This window comes from Sabethes cyaneus, chromosome 3 (assembly GCF_943734655.1).
Source record: "Sabethes cyaneus chromosome 3, idSabCyanKW18_F2, whole genome shotgun sequence".
NCBI classification, from domain to species: domain Eukaryota; kingdom Metazoa; phylum Arthropoda; class Insecta; order Diptera; family Culicidae; genus Sabethes; species Sabethes cyaneus.
In genome coordinates this window covers 176,823,736-176,841,941 of record NC_071355.1, presented here as the reverse complement: position 1 = coordinate 176,841,941, position 18,206 = coordinate 176,823,736, and the positions used below count along the sequence as shown (strand labels likewise).

The 18,206-nt window shown below is 41.7% G+C and overlaps 1 protein-coding gene across 1 annotated transcript; it reads left to right on the top strand.

Moving 5' to 3' along the window:
- Positions 1-2,413: 2,413 nt before the first annotated feature.
- Positions 2,414-4,935, top strand: LOC128740437 (larval cuticle protein A3A-like). The gene is made up of 3 exons (XM_053835977.1): positions 2,414-2,605; positions 3,085-3,201; positions 4,582-4,935. The coding sequence occupies exons 1-3, from the start codon at positions 2,414-2,416 to the stop codon at positions 4,933-4,935; spliced, it is 663 nt and encodes a 220-aa protein (XP_053691952.1).
- Positions 4,936-18,206: the final 13,271 nt, after the last annotated feature.

Below are 18,206 nucleotides of genomic sequence, written 5' to 3'. Positions count from 1 at the left end.
ATTATCCGGCGAACTTCACCACATCAGGAAGCTTGCGCCACTACGGATCAAATTTTTACTATCTTGCAGAAATGTCGGGAGTGCGACGTACGTGGCTTCTTATCACATTCTTATTTACTTCAAAGCAGCATACGATACAGTCGATCGAGACCAACTATGGTAGATAACACGGGTTTCCGTATAAACTGACGTAGTTGATAAGAGCTACACTGGAACGAGTGATGTGTTTTATGTGCATCTCGGGAGCACCTTAGAGCAGGGATAGTTCGATCACTTTGACTCAATTTTGATTCATTTGACAGTACCGTCTCAGCCGAGCCAAATATGAAAATGTTATATATGGGACATTTGTAGAACTAGTTTTAATCTCCAATTTTTCTGAACAAAGTTTTGCTGTATTGTTTGTAGTTACGGTTCTACAACGCAAGTAACTCATCAGTGACTAAATGAACGTTCATTTAGTCACTAATGAAATACTAGCATTGTAGCGCCGTAACTACAAAAGATACAGCAACACTTTGTTCAGCAAACTTATAGATAATAACCTGTTCTACAAATGTCCCATCTATAACTTTGTCATATTTGGCCCGTTAAGACGGTACTGGCAAATGAATCAAAATTGAGTTAAAGTGATCGAACCATTCCTGCTCTAGAGTCCCTTCGAAGCGCGGGGAGGATTAAGACATGGTGACGGCTTATCTTACATGCTATTCAACAACGCTCTTGAAGAAATGATGCGATGAGTAGGCATCACAACGAGATACACGATCTTCTGCAAAAGTAGTGAACTCCTGAGCTTCGCAGATGATTTTGATATCATAGCCCTTCCAAGACCGGTAGGTCTTTATGGACTCGCAGCTGTGACGTTGCTCATGGAGGACTTGAGCGCCTTTACCGTGTTCGTGCGGCAGGCACTGCGGACAATAACTGTCGGAGTACAAACTGAAAGCGGAGAGAGGCAGAGGCGTATGATTCACGAGCTACAGGCACTGCTTGGAGAGACTTCCAACGTACATCTGACGAAAGTCAGTAGGCTACGGTGGGTCCAGTACGTCGTAAGGATGCTGGATGACAGCGCGACGAAAACCGTTCTCCTCATCAACCCGACCGGCACCAGGAATATAAGGGGGCTCAACGTGCAAGACAGTTCGACTAGGTCGAAAGTGATTTGCGACTTCTGGGACGACTGAGAAATTGACGGCGAGATTACCAAGATCGAGTTTAATGGACACGATTGCTTGAAACAGCACGATCCACCTCACGATTCACTCAAGGCTTCTAACAACGATTTTGTAATTGTTAAAACCGGTCTTAACTAAACGCGGTATTTATTTAACAATCGGCAAGCAAAGAAAAAACAATTAATTTCTACGGAGCTTAATCAATCATCCGATACACTGTTTCTGAAGGAAGAATCAGAATCGGTAATAATTCCTACACTAAAGCGAATTTTTTTCTCCGCAACATTTCATTTCTTGCTTGGCTTTTCGAATTGCTGCACATGCAGATGCAGACAGACGGAACTCAAACTGATGCGTGCTAATGCAATGGTATTATTTATTGTCTTTGTTCTCACTCTGTTGACTAATTTACAGTTTTAATTTAAATTTATATTATTGTTTGATAACTGCTGGGGTAACAGGTTCGATAAGGCATCCAGAATAAAACAATGCTGTTTCAACCAACCAACCAACTGTTCATTTGTCTCAATTAATGTCCGATTATGGTTATTAAACTATTAAACTTTGCATTAAGTTTATTTTTCACCAGTGCGTGGCACCTACGACAAATAAATTTAATTTTCATAAATGATGAAGAAACTTTTGAATGTTTGCGGTTCGGTGATTGACTGATGGTTGATACGATTGAAAATTGAAAGCACGTTGGTAAATCAATATTTATTGGCAATTTAATCTACGATATCATATAAATTTATTTTTGTGATGCTCGCCCTTATTCGAAACTTCACACTCAGAATGCATTCTGGATTGCAACTGCTATTAAAACCTTAATCTAATTGTAAAAAAAAATCAATCTACTTCATGCACTCTATTCAACTGGACATGAACAAGCAAGCAGTAATTTTAAATCAAGTCCCCTATCAAAGTTGTATGTCCTTTGCTTCACTTGTTGCACTGCCGTTTCCTAACAAAAGTTGCGCCACCACTTCGGTAGCTGAACCAAGCAAAGCACCAGACAATTCCCAGTCAGAACAAGGTGTTCGGGGGGATTGCAATTGTACTGCCCGGAAGCGTTTTATTTGCCTTTACTTCAAAAGATGACCATTCCACCTCGGGATCCCGGATTCTGAACGAAGCAAAAGCTAACCGAGCGAAAACTCTTTTCTTTCTTTTTTTCTTTCATGAAAACTTTCCGAAAAAAAATTAATGTTCTCTGTTCACGACGCCCGATGATGAATGCTGGTGATGGCGATAAAAACGCACGATGGAACCTCTGTCTCCCTCTCTGCACCCGCACCCTGCACCACAATGCACCACAATCAACGTCGCCGTATCAACAGGTATTCGTCCTTCTCGCTGCCGTCGCCGTCGGTGTCAACTCGGTGGCAATCGGTGTAGCCGCCCCAGCTGCTACCCTCGTAAAGGTACGTTCATCATATGAATTGTGTGCACTGTGGCACTGTGGCTCCGGTGCTTCAACCGGAAAAGATAAAGGAAAAACGGAAAATGGCAGCTATCATATTAGATAAAAAAGAGCACCTGGTTCCGTGCGGGAAACTTAAAAAAACGACGAACAATTCATTTAGCTGTTCTTTCTCCTGCCAGCAGGTTTAATTAATTTTCTTCTACAGTTTTGGTTGACTTTTTATTTTGTTTTTGCGTGTTTCGTACTATTTCATGAGAAATAATTGAAAAAAAAATAAACATAAGTTTGGTCACGAATTAAATTACAATTTCAACTCAGCTGCAATAACCGAGTCCGATTTTCGTCAGTTTCAAATCTAATATTTAGCAGTCCAGCAGTTCCGTTTTCATTTCGTCCTCTATCTCAGTGCCTAATAATTTATTCCTAAACTTTTCCCTCGAGAATAAACCATCTGTTTTGCTCTTTCACCGTGTGTAGACTGAAGAATATGACGCTCACCCACAGTACAGCTTCTCGTACGATGTCCAGGATGCGCTCACCGGTGACAATAAGCAGCAGCACGAAACCCGCGACGGAGATGTTGTGCAAGGACAGGTACGCATATTTAATATTTAAGGTCACACAGTTTCACTACAGCAATGAAACACACAGTGCTAGTGTTTGCCTTTGCAGTATAACACACGTACGTACTAAATGGTGTACGATTGCATCGAAACGGGAAATAGAGCAGGAAAACTATGCTGAATCTTTTATGACGCAAATTGAAATTCACTCTCCCAAACCACAGCTTGGTGTTCGGAACTGACTTCCGACGTTGGTGATTAGAAAGCGTAGTCCTGTTCATGGGCTAAAGCTTCTCGCTGATGAGCTTTACCTAATTCCGTGTTTAATTATTCATGCGAAGCATACCAGTTGGTTTAAAGATTATAAATTTTTGACAGCTTAGCAATGTAAATAACTGAACATAGCTGTTAATGAATTCGTTGCTCAACTCGGAAAGTTTAAGAGTAAAACCAAATATTGCAAACATTCAAGCAACAGGAATTTGTGCAGTATTCTCTCTGCAACCAAGCGTAAACGATTTCTGCCAACCTGGCAAGCTCAGCAGAGCACTGATCGATGCACCGCAGGTGCTAGATGCAAACGTAAACGACAATTTCAACCTGTCCGAGAACGATTTTCCGCCAGCATGCGCAAAGCCCCACCGTTATCAATCATTTCCGAATTAATTTCAGCACCAACCCACATAGAGATGTTTGGCCGTAATGCTACCAGACACTTCTGTGGCTTCAGCCGAAAAAAAAACGCCAATTTAAAAATTACACCACCGCACCACCGTCGTACCGCCCGGCCGCCTGACGGTGACGCTGCCCGGCACATTCTTTCCGAGTAATTCTGGCATGGGGGGTAATTGAATGTGAGTTACATTACCAGACAGACATGACGAAGGCGTGAAGCGAAGCCCTAAAATAGTACAGCAACGGAAAGCCCACACGACGGTGGAAAATCCCTGGCCGTCGATATCGTGTGATTAAAATCGAATTTCCATCGGCGAGGCTAGTCAGAAGGGATGAGGATGAGGTGGTGGAGAAGTCTCACACCGAACTACGAACGACGATACTCAGAAACACTTCAATACAGTACCATGCTGAACTCGAACCAGTTTTGCTGTGATCTCGACCGGGTCTCTGCTGTGAGCTATTTTCCCAGGATCTGATCCATCACATCCATCCCGTCTCCTAGTGGGTGGTGCAATTTTCCCTGAACGACAGACGACTGGCAAACAAAAGACTGTGTTCAAGAGAACGTAATTAGTTTCGCCATTTGGGATTTCTGTGACTTACGTATTAAACTAAGCAGGAAACCAACTGCTTGGATCTGATTCAAACGGAACTAAATCAGGAGCATGTTATCTGAAACACTAAACTAACAGTTTCTTTCTTTTATGTTGTTGAAAATCTTCCTCGCCAACAGTACTCTCTGGTTGAACCCGATGGCACCCGTCGTACCGTTGACTACACCGCCGATCCCATCAACGGCTTCAACGCGGTCGTATCCAAGTCCAGCGATGCTGCTCCAGTGCTGAAGACCGTTGCCGCTGCCCCAGCCTACGTCGCCCATGCAGCTCCGGCCGTCGCCGTACATCACGCCCCGGCTTTGGCCTACTCGCACGCTCCGGCTCTGGCTGTTGCCCACCATGCCCCAACCTACGCCTACGCTCATGCCCCAGCCGTTGCCGTGCATCACGCTCCAGCTGTTGCCTACCACGCCCCAGCCACCACCCTGCTCCACCACGAACCGGTGCTATCGCACGCTGTCTACCATTAAAAATACCGGCTCATATATCTCGAATCAAGCGGCATTAAAAGGGACTCGATTTCGGATTGGACTGTACTATCGTAGGTTTTAAACAATGGCTCAAATTTGTTCTGTTTTTGTAGATACACACACACTGGTTGCAACATGAGATGAGATTATTGAATAAAGTATTTGTTGCTGTACGATTAGTCATCGATAGGTTAGATACCAAATCATGCCTTTCTTTTGTTCTTTGCCGATATCCGAAATTTTCGAATCTCGGATGATTGCATTCTGCTGAGTTGAGTCCTTTTGTTCGTTCGTGGAATTGTTTTGGGAGATCCCAGCGCACATAAATTGCGTTTTATGAATTATATCTAGTTGAAGAAGCATAATTGAAAAATATGGCAAAAGGTGAACGTTATATTTTGATTATCGTTGAAGCTTATCGGCGTAGAATGAGTTTTGCTTTTGTCTATTTGTCCAATATAATGTATTCATGCCATTGTTTGCCGACATATGCAATAGATTTGTTTCTTAAGAAAGGCTTGAAATCGCTGTAGATTTTTTTTATTTCCCATAAAATGCACATAGCATCCAATGAGATATAATGAGGTGGGGAAGAAAAAGTTAATATTGGTAGTGAAAAATCAGTAATAGATTACCAACACAAACCAAAACAAAGGTTTTTGTTTTGGTATATCTTTGTCACGGTTGATCGTGATTGATCGGCTTTTGATATCACCAACACTACGATGAAATTTCTTCATTGCACTAACACCACTTTACCAACATTGTCACACCTGTATTTCTCTCATTGCATATAGCATCTCGGATTTAGCGGGACTGTCCCGGATTTGGAATGCTTGTCCCGGATTATCAAGCGTCCCGGAAAGTTTCCCGAATTGTTTAATTTCTTTATCCTGCCAGATGAATGTACCAGATGTCATCAGCATAGAAGCGAGCTAGCTCTGTTTTGAGCAGTTGTCTCCATTCAGTTCGATTTTAAGCCAGCCGTCGCCAATTTTTCAGGCATCACCGAAGACGCAAGTCGCTTTCGATCTGGTCGAGCCATCTTGCACGTTAGTTCCCTCTGTTCCTGGTGCCGGTGAGGTTGTTGAATAGAACCGTTTTCGCCACACTTTCGTCCGACATCCTTACGACGTATCCGGCCAATCGTCTACAGACTTTCACCAGATGTACGATGAGAATCTTTCCAAACAATGTCTGTAGCTCGTGTTTCATACGCCTCTGCCACTCTCCGCTTTAAGTTTGTACTCCGCCAAATATCGTCTGTAGTACCTTTTGCTCAAACATGACATTTGATCGGATGATCAAATGAAAATAACAAATTTATAATACAATGAGTTCTAAATAACAAGTTTTTTTCATAACAAAAACTCCTTTGCGTATTGTTATAAACTTGGTATCGTCAGAAGTTAAAATAACAAAAATTGTAACAAAATCCGCTCTAGGCATAACACAATTATATCAAATTATAATATAACTAGTTGAGCCCGAATCTTACGATCCGGAAAATATAAATATCTGTTCAGAATTCCAGAAACTGCGCATACATTCCATTGGCCGGTGTTTGCAAAGATGTTCAATCTTTGTATTAGTTCTTTGAGTTCTTATATTGCTCTAAGATGTTGTACATAAAAGAGTCATTTTAATCGCGCAAATTTAATAGAAATTTAGCAAAATTTGACTAGTTTTTCAATTTTTACCTAAAATTTCCTGTTCAATAACTTTATAGAGCATTCTTCGGATTTTTCTTAAACACAATAACATAAAATTTTCCTTTCAAATCCCAGAAAATTCATGATAGTATAATTTATCATAAGAAAAATGCTGCGAAATTGAATATTTTATCATTCAGTAAAAAAAATTATTTCTTAAAATTGCAAAAAGTTGCAAAAATTTTACTCACAACTCTCTTCCTGGGGCTCTAAGCTATGAAATGGCATCAAATACTGTGATGAGAAAAGGTGAGAACATAAACAAATATTACTTTCAAGTAGCAACATATTTTGACTAGTATGCCATGCTAAATTCTGCTCGTTTGTTATCATTATATTCACTGAAATCTGAAATCAATATCAGCAAATAATTTTAAATACTTTAAGTTTAAGAAACTGCTTTACAGCTGGTAGATAGGAAACCTACAGCGTTAGAAATGTGAAAGACAACATCCGTACCTATATGAACGAAACTATATGGTCCATTTTTACTCGAAGTTTGACAGCACTGTGTGAGATGTAAACAAAACAAATGGATTCAAAACGAACGTACAATTGTGTGACAGGTCTCTGGGAAGACAATGAGGTATAATTGGAATAGATTGAACGAGTTTTGATTTCATTTAGGCCAGCTTTTTGGTCCAAATACTTCTCTGTTCAATCGAGTTGAGCAGGCGAGTCGAGCAGTCGAATCAAGTAATCGAGTCAAGCAGTTGGGTCGAGCAGTCGAGTCGAACAGTCAAGTCAAGCAGTCAAATCGAGCAGTCGAGTCGAGCAGTCGAGTTGAGCAGTTGAGTCGAGCAGTGGAGTCGAGCAGTTAAATCGAGTGGTCGAAACGAGCAGTCAAGTCGAGCTGTTAAATCGAGCAGTCCAGTCGAGCAGTAAAGTCGAGTAGTTCAGTCGAGCAGTTGAATCGAGTAATCTAGTCGAGCAGTCGAATCGAATGGTTTAGTCAAGCAGTCGGGTTAAGCGGTTAAGTCGAACAGTTGAGTCGAGCAGTTCATTCGTGCAGTCTAGTCGAGCAGTTCATCCAAGCAGTTGAGTCGAGTAGTCCAGTCGAACAGTTTATTCAAGCAGTTGAGTCGAATAGTCCAGTTGAGCAGCTGAGTCGAGCAGTCGAGTCGAGTAGTCCAGTCGAGCAGTTAAGTCGAGTAGTCCAGTCGAGCGGTAGAATCGATCAGTTAAGTCGAGCTGTCAAATAGAATAGAAGCCAAGCAGTTCAGTCAAGCAGTCCAGCCGAGCAGTTGAGTCGAGCAGTCGAGTTGGGCAGTTGAACCGAGCAGTCGAGTCGAGCAGTTTAATCGAGCAGTCCAGATGAGCAGTTTAATCGGGCAGTTAAGTCGAGTACAGGTATACCTCGATAGTACGTACCCTCGTCAGTACGTACCCTCGCTTCATTTGTTTCATTCCAAGCTAACAGTAGTACAGAGGGTAAAATCATTGGTTTAAAAAAATTTAAAAATTTATTGCTTTATTAAATCAATACCACTAAAATATATCTTTATTCTATAGTGTATGCAAATTTGCAAATTAAGCGTAATACAACAATGCATCAAAACCTAAGATTCTGATTTGATAGTACGTGCATTTCGGTAATGCGTACGCTAAACGAAACAAAGGTTTACATACTATCAAGGTATACCTATAGTCCAGTCGAGCAGTTGAATCGAGTAGTCTAGTCGCGCAGTTGAATCGAGTAGTCTAGTCGAGCGGTTGAGTTGGGCAGTCTAGTCGAGCAGTCGGGTCAAGCGGTTCAGTCGAGCAGTTAATCTCGCACAGTTTAGTCGAGCAGTTCACTCGAGTAGTCCAGTCGAGCAGTTTAATCGAGCAGTTAAGGCGAGCTGTCAAATCTAACAGTTTTGTCAAGCAGTTCAGTTGGGCAGTCAGGTTGAGTGGCTAACTCGAGCAGTCTAGTCGAGCTGTTTAATCAAACTGACAGCTGAGTCGAGCAATCAAATCGAGTAGTCTAGTTGAGCAGCTGAATCGAGCAATCGGGTTAAGCAGTTAAGTCGAGCTGCCGATTCGAATAGTCCATTCGAGTAGTTGAGTCAAGTAGTTCATTCGTGCAGTTAAGTCGAGCAGTCGGGTCGAGTAGTAAGCCAAGCAGTCGTATCGAATAGTTAAGTCGAGTAGTCCACTCGAGCAGTTAAATCGACGACGACGAGCATGACGGCCTGTCAGGGACCTGTTTTTAGTAACCGATAAGCCTCTTATGACGTCCTGTCAGAGACCTGGTTTTCGGTACAGACATAAAACCTCTTATATAAATAGATTTGATCAAGTTTATTTCAAGATGAGTTACAAAAACTAGCATTCTGACCTGCTTCATAACCAAAATGTATCAAACCGTTTTATAAGTAGCAGAACGAGATAGATTCTTGGTAAAACATTTCCTGTATCGCAAGTTTTGCTATCAAATTTATAAGACACTTTGATAGAAATAACAACTGGAACTACAATTCAGTAATATTTTTGGTAGAATCATCTGATCGGGAAGGGCATATATTTCCTCCGTGAGTAGCGTCAAGTCTATAAAGAACTACTAAATTATATATATTACCAGCTTCGTAGGGCGGCGTATGCATCTTAATCGCAGCAAACTAGGTTAGATTTCCCGCTTGAATGCGCCGCTGAATCCCCGTTTTTGTTTATAGAAGACAAGACCACTGCGACCAGCATTTAGATCTATTGTGGTATGCTCCATCCTCAATCTATGTGCACTGTTTGACATACCACCACTAATTCGAGTGGTTACCAGTACTCAATATGCACAGTTATCCCAATTAGGCACAGCACTTTTTATGAACTTAATTACCCTAATGGGGCTTTCAGTCCAAATATTCAAAGGCTCCAATGCTCCTTTACCAAGGACTCTTAATCTGTATTGCCCTAACGCGCCACACCCAGAAGCGTATATTCACTGAGGGTATCCATCTTCATAAGATGGTAATTACTGGGGAAGTGTTCTGTAAACAATCCTGACATTATGCTCAGTTCTTTTTTATTTAAACTAAGCAGGATTTTCTTACCACTAGTTACAATAAACTTTTTTGATTGCCGTAGTTCAGATGCGGCAACCCAATTTTCCTTTATAGTATTGATTTCCTACTCTTTGAATTCCATTTTTAGGGCATTTGATGAAACCCCGCGAAATGATTCTGAACCAATAAAGTTAGTGGATGACTCTTTTCTTGCTAATGTAGTATCAGCTTTCTCGTTTCCTTCTACCCCGGAGTGTCCTGGAACCCACTACAAATTTATTAATCTCCTATAGATCCCCTTACTAGTGTCACCGGTCGCGCGGTTACCAGCTATCCTAAATCACGAATTCATCTATCACTCCTAACTCATCGACGTCAACGGTTACCGTCCACGGGAGGCGCGCGTTTGTCTCTTTTCCTTTCATGTGTTTGGTCTTCGGCGCATTTATGTTTAGCTCAATCCTCTTAGATGCCTCCGCCGTCCCGCATTCATCCAGAAGAAATCTGGTCACTTTAGTCTACGCTCTAACTAACTTCTTATGATAGTCAATTATCTTCTTTATTCAATACATAACTTCAAAATAGCTTCAAGGTAGCTTTATTATTCAGTTGATGACGTTCGACCTCTTGAGTTAATTATTCTGATTATTTTTCAATCCGACAGGCAACCCATCTTCCTGTATTCACATGTCTGATTCCTAATTGGAAATTACCTAAAAGCAAAAAAAATCAATTTTAAGAAGGATCCACTCAGTACGTTCCGTCAAACTTTGGTAAATTAATCCCTTTCGTTCTATCATTGTTTCCTTACCTTATATACCTATGTACTACTTGAGTTCAACCACCATCCTCTGACGAACCCTGGCTGGATGAAGCGCCATTTAGGCAACCCTTAATCAATTAACTTCCAGCTGTCGATTACTGAATCACTCGCTTCGTACTTCTTGAAATTGAAATGGAATTAAGCGTGCACGCTTAGTTTTTTTTCTTCCCCTGTTTTCGCAATATTACGTCATCCGTTTTATTGACTTTTCGTTTTCGCTTTTCGTAGAATTCATTCCCTTGTAATCGCGCGATTCTTTTATTGCTTCTAGCAATATTGAAAATTGAATATGTTACCTGCTGCTAAACAAAATGTAACAATTGTAAATCATGTTACTTACATTCTGATTACTTTCTTTGGATTGAATTTAGCTCATTTGTGACATAGAATTACCGCAGGATGTCATTCCGTAATTTAGATACTATTTGCCGCCATGAAGATATGAAAGATTTTTAACGCTAATAGCTCTGTCAATTATGAACGGATTTTGATGGTTTGGTTATCGATTGATTCAGAATTTAGATGTCGCAATTACGAAGTTCTCATTCTAATTTTCTATTACAATAACTAAATAGTGCAAATTATTGTAAAGTGAAGAATTTTTGCAGTAAATGACATGTTTTAGAAAATTAACACCAGTTAGTCACATATGCGAGGAATGTTTTGTGGTTTAGTTTCTTTCGTAAGAACACATGGGAATTGTAAACTATTTCCATAAAAAAATCGCCTTCTTTTTCAATGACTGTTGATAGACGCTTCCGGAAACTGCCGCTTGCACGTTTTGCCCCGTTTCGATCCATAGACGTCATCATCTCGATGATCTTAGCTTTGAGCGACCTAAGCGTGGCGTGAGGCGTAGCCCACTCGACGACGCCCCACACAATATAATCCAGAGGATTGATATCAGGACTGCTGGGGGGGCAAATTTTCTTCTCCCAGAACTCCGGAGCCAAGGTTTTTGTTCATCACTCGCCGGATTGAGAAGTCCTATTTCCCGAGCCATGGACCTCATTGACCTCGCTTGATTCTTTTAACCTTCTGTCTGTACAAAAAAAATACTTACGTTGTGTGTACATTGGGGTCAATTTGACCCCAAAATTCAAACTATTATATCTCAGCGAAAACTTGACGGATTTCCGAATTTTTAGATGTTTTAGAAAGATAATTTAATGGACTAGAACTAGATGATGAAATTATGCATGGCGGTCTGGCAGGGGGGACCTTTCACAAGGAGGAGTTTTAGCAAACAAAAATTGAAAAAATCAGATTTTTTTAGATTTGTGACGCTTATATCACGAAATCTCAGCTAGAGCGATGGTTGCTTCTACAAAAATATTCGCGAACACGAAATCTTTAAAATTACTTGTGGCATTTTATCTGGAAAATCGATCTTTTTTGGTCGCAAATTTTTTGGGTTCTACGAGTTCACTACAAAAACTTTATATGCCAACGTAAAAACCGATAACGATAAGTTTCCCATCAACGTCCCCTTGTAAAAGGAACCGCCCAGTTAGCTTCGAGGTACGATGCTGGTCTAACAAGCCAGTCCTCGTATGTTCGAATCTCGGCTAGGCGGTGCTTGCTAGATAGAGTCAGTAGGGTTGTTACACCGGCCCCGTAATTTTCCTGTACTCTAACAGCCGGCTGCGAAGTCTGTCGATAAAGAAGGGTAATGTCTAATGACGGTTTAAGCCCACGGCTTTGCTTTGTAAAAGGTCCCCCTGCCGAGTCACCATGCATAATTTTATCATTTAGTCCATTAAATTATCTTTCTAAAACATTTAAAAATCAAGAAATCCGTCAAGTTTTCGCTGAGATATAGCAGTTTGAATTTTGGGGTCAAATTGATCCCAATGTACAGACAACGTAAGTTTTTCAATAAAATTATCGCAAAACGTAAGTTTTCGAAATTTTTTGATCAAATAACTTTTACAATAAAAGATCTCCGGTAGACATACTTAGTCGCGAAGGAAATAGATAATTTCATTGAAAAATAAAAAAGTTATAGCTTCTCAAAGTGGCCTGGGGTCAAATTGACCCCAGTGTACAGACAAAGGGTTAATCATTCTTTCCACTTTTTTGACACTGTTTCGTTCAGCGGTAATGGAACGGCACTTGCGTGCCTTCCGGATATGTGTGTAGGATAGCTTATCACTTTCCCAATCCTTCTACATATTGTGCACTGTTCTTTTCGACACTTTTACCGATCGAACTTTACGCTTGCTCCGGCGCGTAATAAAACGACGACGGCTGACCGATTATTTTCTTGTTTCGACATCTCTCAGTTTACTCACCACTGTTTGTTTACATCTAACACCCAACAGTATAAGCTATTCAGTGCTGCCAGATATATCTGAATATTGTTTCGCAAGCATGAGAAATCACTATTTGAAATTTACTGCAAAAATTCACCACGCACCCTGTACTTTAAAAGTAGCGTGAACGGAGTCCGTGATTCTCACAGCTATAATTTACAGGGTGAGTAGTAATAACTGTCAGTAAAGTAAATGGTCAAAAACTAAGACGCTTGCATAAGTTTTAATTTTGAGTATTTTTCACATATATCCATAACATTTGTCTTTATTTGTGAGACATTCAGCATTTGTAAGGCATTTCATCCCAAATCAGTCAATTCTTTGGTGCTCCCTAGTTTATCTAGCATGTAACCCCAGGCATTGAAGAGTCGAGAGGATTCAAGCTAGGCGAGGTAGCCACTCTTTCAAACAAATAAAAACCGAAAAATTGTTCTCACACCAAGCCTGTGTAGCTTTCGCCTGGTGAGTCAGTGCAAAATCTTGTTGGAAGCAGCGTGGTACATTCTTGCAGTGTTTTTTTTACGATGGGAAGCAAATGGTTCTTCAAAACATTACCGATGTAATATTTAGTGTTGATTTTAACACCAGATTTTATGAATATCATTGAAACCGTCAAAATTTTAAAGAAACATCCCTTACCATCATCCTGAAATCATTCTGAAACCTCTGAACAACCAGTTTGTAGCGAGGAATAGCAGAAAGAAGCGCTGCATATATCCGATTATTCTGCTGGTTGTGGTGATCCTGTAGCAGGAACATTATGATGTAGAACTACGTCTTACAGTAAGGTTTGGGATAGGGTATCATTCCAAAAAATTAAAAAAATATGAACGTCACGATAATCACGAAATGATAGGTTTTGAGCGCTAACAGCTTAGCAGCTTCCCAATCGATTATCAATATTTGTGCGAGAATAGATCGGAAAATCTGCAACGCATCAACTCCAAGAAAGAAACCCATTGATTCCAAAGTATGCATCTATACCTATAAAAATGGATTTCTATCTGTCTTCCCGTTTGTTCCTTATAGAATCGAAAACTACAGAACCAATCGGCGTGAAAATTAGCATGTAGGGGTTTTTGGGGCCAGGAAAGGTTCTCTCGATGGCAAAAGACCCCTCCCCCTACTAAGATGGGGGGCTCCCATACAAATCGCTGCCTATAAAAATGGATTTCTATCTGTCTGCCCGTTTGTTCCTTATAGAATCAACAACTACTGAACCGATCTGCGTGAAAATTTGCATGTAGGGGTTTTTGGGGCCAGGGAAGGTTCTCTCGATGGCAAAAGACCCCTTCCCCCGCTAAGAGGGGGGCTCCCATACAAATCTATGCCTATAAAAATGGATTTCTGTCTGTCTTCCCGTTTGTTCCTTATAGAATCGAAAACTACCGAACCAATCGGCGTGAAAATTAGCATGTAGGGGTTTTTGGGGCCAGGGAAGGTTCTCTCGATGGCAAAAGACCCCTGTCTTCACCAAGGGGGGGGGCTCCCATACAAAACTATGCCTATAAAAATGGGTTTTTGTCTGTCTGCCCGTTTGTTCCTTATAGAATCAAAAACTACTGAACCGATCGGCGTGAAAATTTGCATGTAAGAGCTCTTGGTGCCAGGGAAGGTTCCTATGATGGTTAGAGATCCCTCCCCCCACTGATAGGGGGGGCTCCCATACAAATATCTATACCTATAAAGAAGGATTTCTGTCTGTCTGTCTGTCTGTCTGTCTGTCTGTCTGTCTGTCTGTCTGTCTGTCTGTCTGTCTGTCTGTCTGTCTGTCTGTCTGTCTGTCTGTCTGTCTGTCTGTCTGTCTGTCTGTCTGTCTGTCTGTCTGTCTGTCTGTCTGTCTGTCTGTCTGTCTGTCTGTCTGTCTGTCTGTCTGTCTGTCTGTCTGTCTGTCTGTCTGTCTGTCTGTCTGTCTGTCTGTCTGTCTGTCTGTCTGTCTGTCTGTCTGTCTGTCTGTCTGTCTGTCTGTCTGTCTGTCTGTCTGTCTGTCTGTCTGTCTGTCTGTCTGTCTGTCTGTCTGTCTGTCTGTCTGTCTGTCTGTCTGTCTGTCTGTCTGTCTGTCTGTCTGTCTGTCTGTCTGTCTGTCTGTCTGTCTGTCTGTCTGTCTGTCTGTCTGTCTGTCTGTCTGTCTGTCTGTCTGTCTGTCTGTCTGTCTGTCTGTCTGTCTGTCTGTCTGTCTGTCTGTCTGTCTGTCTGTCTGTCTGTCTGTCTGTCTGTCTGTCTGTCTGTCTGTCTGTCTGTCTGTCTGTCTGTCTGTCTGTCTGTCTGTCTGTCTGTCTGTCTGTCTGTCTGTCTGTCTGTCTGTCTGTCTGTCTGTCTGTCTGTCTGTCTGTCTGTCTGTCTGTCTGTCTGTCTGTCTGTCTGTCTGTCTGTCTGTCTGTCTGTCTGTCTGTCTGTCTGTCTGTCTGTCTGTCTGTCTGTCTGTCTGTCTGTCTGTCTGTCTGTCTGTCTGTCTGTCTGTCTGTCTGTCTGTCTGTCTGTCTGTCTGTCTGTCTGTCTGTCTGTCTGTCTGTCTGTCTGTCTGTCTGTCTGTCTGTCTGTCTGTCTGTCTGTCTGTCTGTCTGTCTGTCTGTCTGTCTGTCTGTCTGTCTGTCTGTCTGTCTGTCTGTCTGTCTGTCTGTCTGTCTGTCTGTCTGTCTGTCTGTCTGTCTGTCTGTCTGTCTGTCTGTCTGTCTGTCTGTCTGTCTGTCTGTCTGTCTGTCTGTCTGTCTGTCTGTCTGTCTGTCTGTCTGTCTGTCTGTCTGTCTGTCTGTCTGTCTGTCTGTCTGTCTGTCTGTCTGTCTGTCTGTCTGTCTGTCTGTCTGTCTGTCTGTCTGTCTGTCTGTCTGTCTGTCTGTCTGTCTGTCTGTCTGTCTGTCTGTCTGTCTGTCTGTCTGTCTGTCTGTCTGTCTGTCTGTCTGTCTGTCTGTCTGTCTGTCTGTCTGTCTGTCTGTCTGTCTGTCTGTCTGTCTGTCTGTCTGTCTGTCTGTCTGTCTGTCTGTCTGTCTGTCTGTCTGTCTGTCTGTCTGTCTGTCTGTCTGTCTGTCTGTCTGTCTGTCTGTCTGTCTGTCTGTCTGTCTGTCTGTCTGTCTGTCTGTCTGTCTGTCTGTCTGTCTGTCTGTCTGTCTGTCTGTCTGTCTGTCTGTCTGTCTGTCTGTCTGTCTGTCTGTCTGTCTGTCTGTCTGTCTGTCTGTCTGTCTGTCTGTCTGTCTGTCTGTCTGTCTGTCTGTCTGTCTGTCTGTCTGTCTGTCTGTCTGTCTGTCTGTCTGTCTGTCTGTCTGTCTGTCTGTCTGTCTGTCTGTCTGTCTGTCTGTCTGTCTGTCTGTCTGTCTGTCTGTCTGTCTGTCTGTCTGTCTGTCTGTCTGTCTGTCTGTCTGTCTGTCTGTCTGTCTGTCTGTCTGTCTGTCTGTCTGTCTGTCTGTCTGTCTGTCTGTCTGTCTGTCTGTCTGTCTGTCTGTCTGTCTGTCTGTCTGTCTGTCTGTCTGTCTGTCTGTCTGTCTGTCTGTCTGTCTGTCTGTCTGTCTGTCTGTCTGTCTGTCTGTCTGTCTGTCTGTCTGTCTGTCTGTCTGTCTGTCTGTCTGTCCGTATGTTCCTTATAGAATCGAAAACTACTGAACCAATCGGCATGAAAATATGCATGTAGAGGTTTTTTGGGGCCAGGAAAGGTTTTAGTGATGGTTAGAAACCCCTCCCCCCACTAAGAGGGGGGGCTCCCATACAAATGAAACACAAATTCCTGCATAACTCGACAACTAATCAAACAAATAGAACAAAATTTGGCATGTGGGTGTTTTCGGTGACAATAATTTATTCTATGGTAAATTGAGACCCCTCCCCTCTTTATAAGGGGAATTATAACTCCTCTCCTCTTTAAAAGGGGGGGCTTCCATACAAATTTCCTCATAACTCGAGAACTAATCAAGCAAATGGAACCAAACTTGGCATGTGAAAGTTTTCGAGGGCAAGAATATTTTCTATAGTAAATAAGGACCCCTCCCCACTTTAGGAGGGGGGGCTCCTGTACCAAAGAAACACAATTTTCCTCATAGCTCGAGAAGTAAATAAGCAAATGGAACCAAATTTGGCATGAGGGTGTTTTTGGAGACAAAAATTTTTTCTATTATGAATTGGGACCCCTCCCCGTTTTAGGAGGGGGGATCATATACACATGAAATACAAATTTCCTCATAACTGAAGAACTAATCAAGCAAATGGAACCAAATTTGGCATGTGAAAGTTTTCGAGGGCAAGAATATTTTCTATGGTAAATAAGGACCCCTCCCCACTTTAAGAGGGGGGGCTCCTATACAAACGAAATACAAATTTCCTCATAACTCGAGAACTAATCAAGCAAATGGAACCAAATTTGACACGTGGGTGGTTTTGGAGACCAAATTTTTTTCTATGATGAACTGGGACCCCTCCTCACTTTAGGAGGGGGGGCTCCTATACAAATGGAATACAAATTTCCTCATAACTCGAGAGCTAATCAAGCAAATGAAACCAAATTTGGCATGTGAAAGTTTTCGAGGGCAAGAATATTTTCTATGGTGAATTAGAACCCCTCCCCACTTTAAGAGGGGGGGCTCCTATACAAACGAAATACAAATTTCCTCATAACTCGAGAACTAATCAAGCAAATGGAACCAAATTTGGCACGTGGGTGTTTTTGGAGACAAAAATTTTTTCTATGATGAATTGGGACCCCTACCCACTTTAGGAGGGGGGGCTCCTATACAAATGAAATTCAAATTTCCTCATAACTCGAGAACTAATCAAGCAAATAGAACCAAATTTGGCATGTGGAGGTTTCTGGAGGCAAAAATATTTTCTATGGTGAATTAGGACCCCTCCCAACTTTAAGAGGGGGTGCTTTTACACAAATGAAATACAAATTTCCTCATAATTCGAGAACTAATCAAGCAAATGGAACCATATCTGGCATGTGGGTGTTTTTGGAGGCAACCATTTTTTCTATGATGAATTAGGACCCCTTACCTTTTTAAGAAGGGGGGCTCTCATACAAACGAAATACAAATTTCCTCATAACTCTAGAACTAATCAAGCAAATGGAACCAAATTTACCATGTAGGTGTTTTTGTAGGCAAGAATATTTTCTATGGTATATTTTCTATGGATTTCCCCACTTTAAGAGGAGGGGGGGGCTCCTATACAAATGAAAATCAAATTTCCTCATAACTCGAGAACTAATCAAGCAAATGGAACCAAATTTGACATGTAAGTGGTTTTGGACGCAAGATTTTTTCTATGGTGAATTGAGACCCCTCTCTTCTTTAGAAAGCGAGTTATGACCCATCTCCCCTTTAAGAGGGTGAGCTTCCATACAAATGAAATGCAAATTTCCTCTTATCTTGAGAACTAATCAATCAAATGGAACCAAATTTGGCATGTGGGAGATTTTGGAGTCTTGAATTTATTTTACGATAGTTAGAGACCTCTC

What these genes read in the sequence shown, in the direction of transcription:
- LOC128740437 (XM_053835977.1), top strand. Translation starts at nt 2,414, where the DNA reads ATGAATGCTGGTGATGGCGATAAAAACGCACGATGGAACCTCTGTCTC. An exon ending in CAGCTGCTACCCTCGTAAAG is followed by an intron (nt 2,606 to 3,084) that starts GTACGTTCATCA and finishes CACCGTGTGTAG; the next exon opens with ACTGAAGAATATGACGCTCA. An exon ending in GAGATGTTGTGCAAGGACAG is followed by an intron (nt 3,202 to 4,581) that starts GTACGCATATTT and finishes CCTCGCCAACAG; the next exon opens with TACTCTCTGGTTGAACCCGA.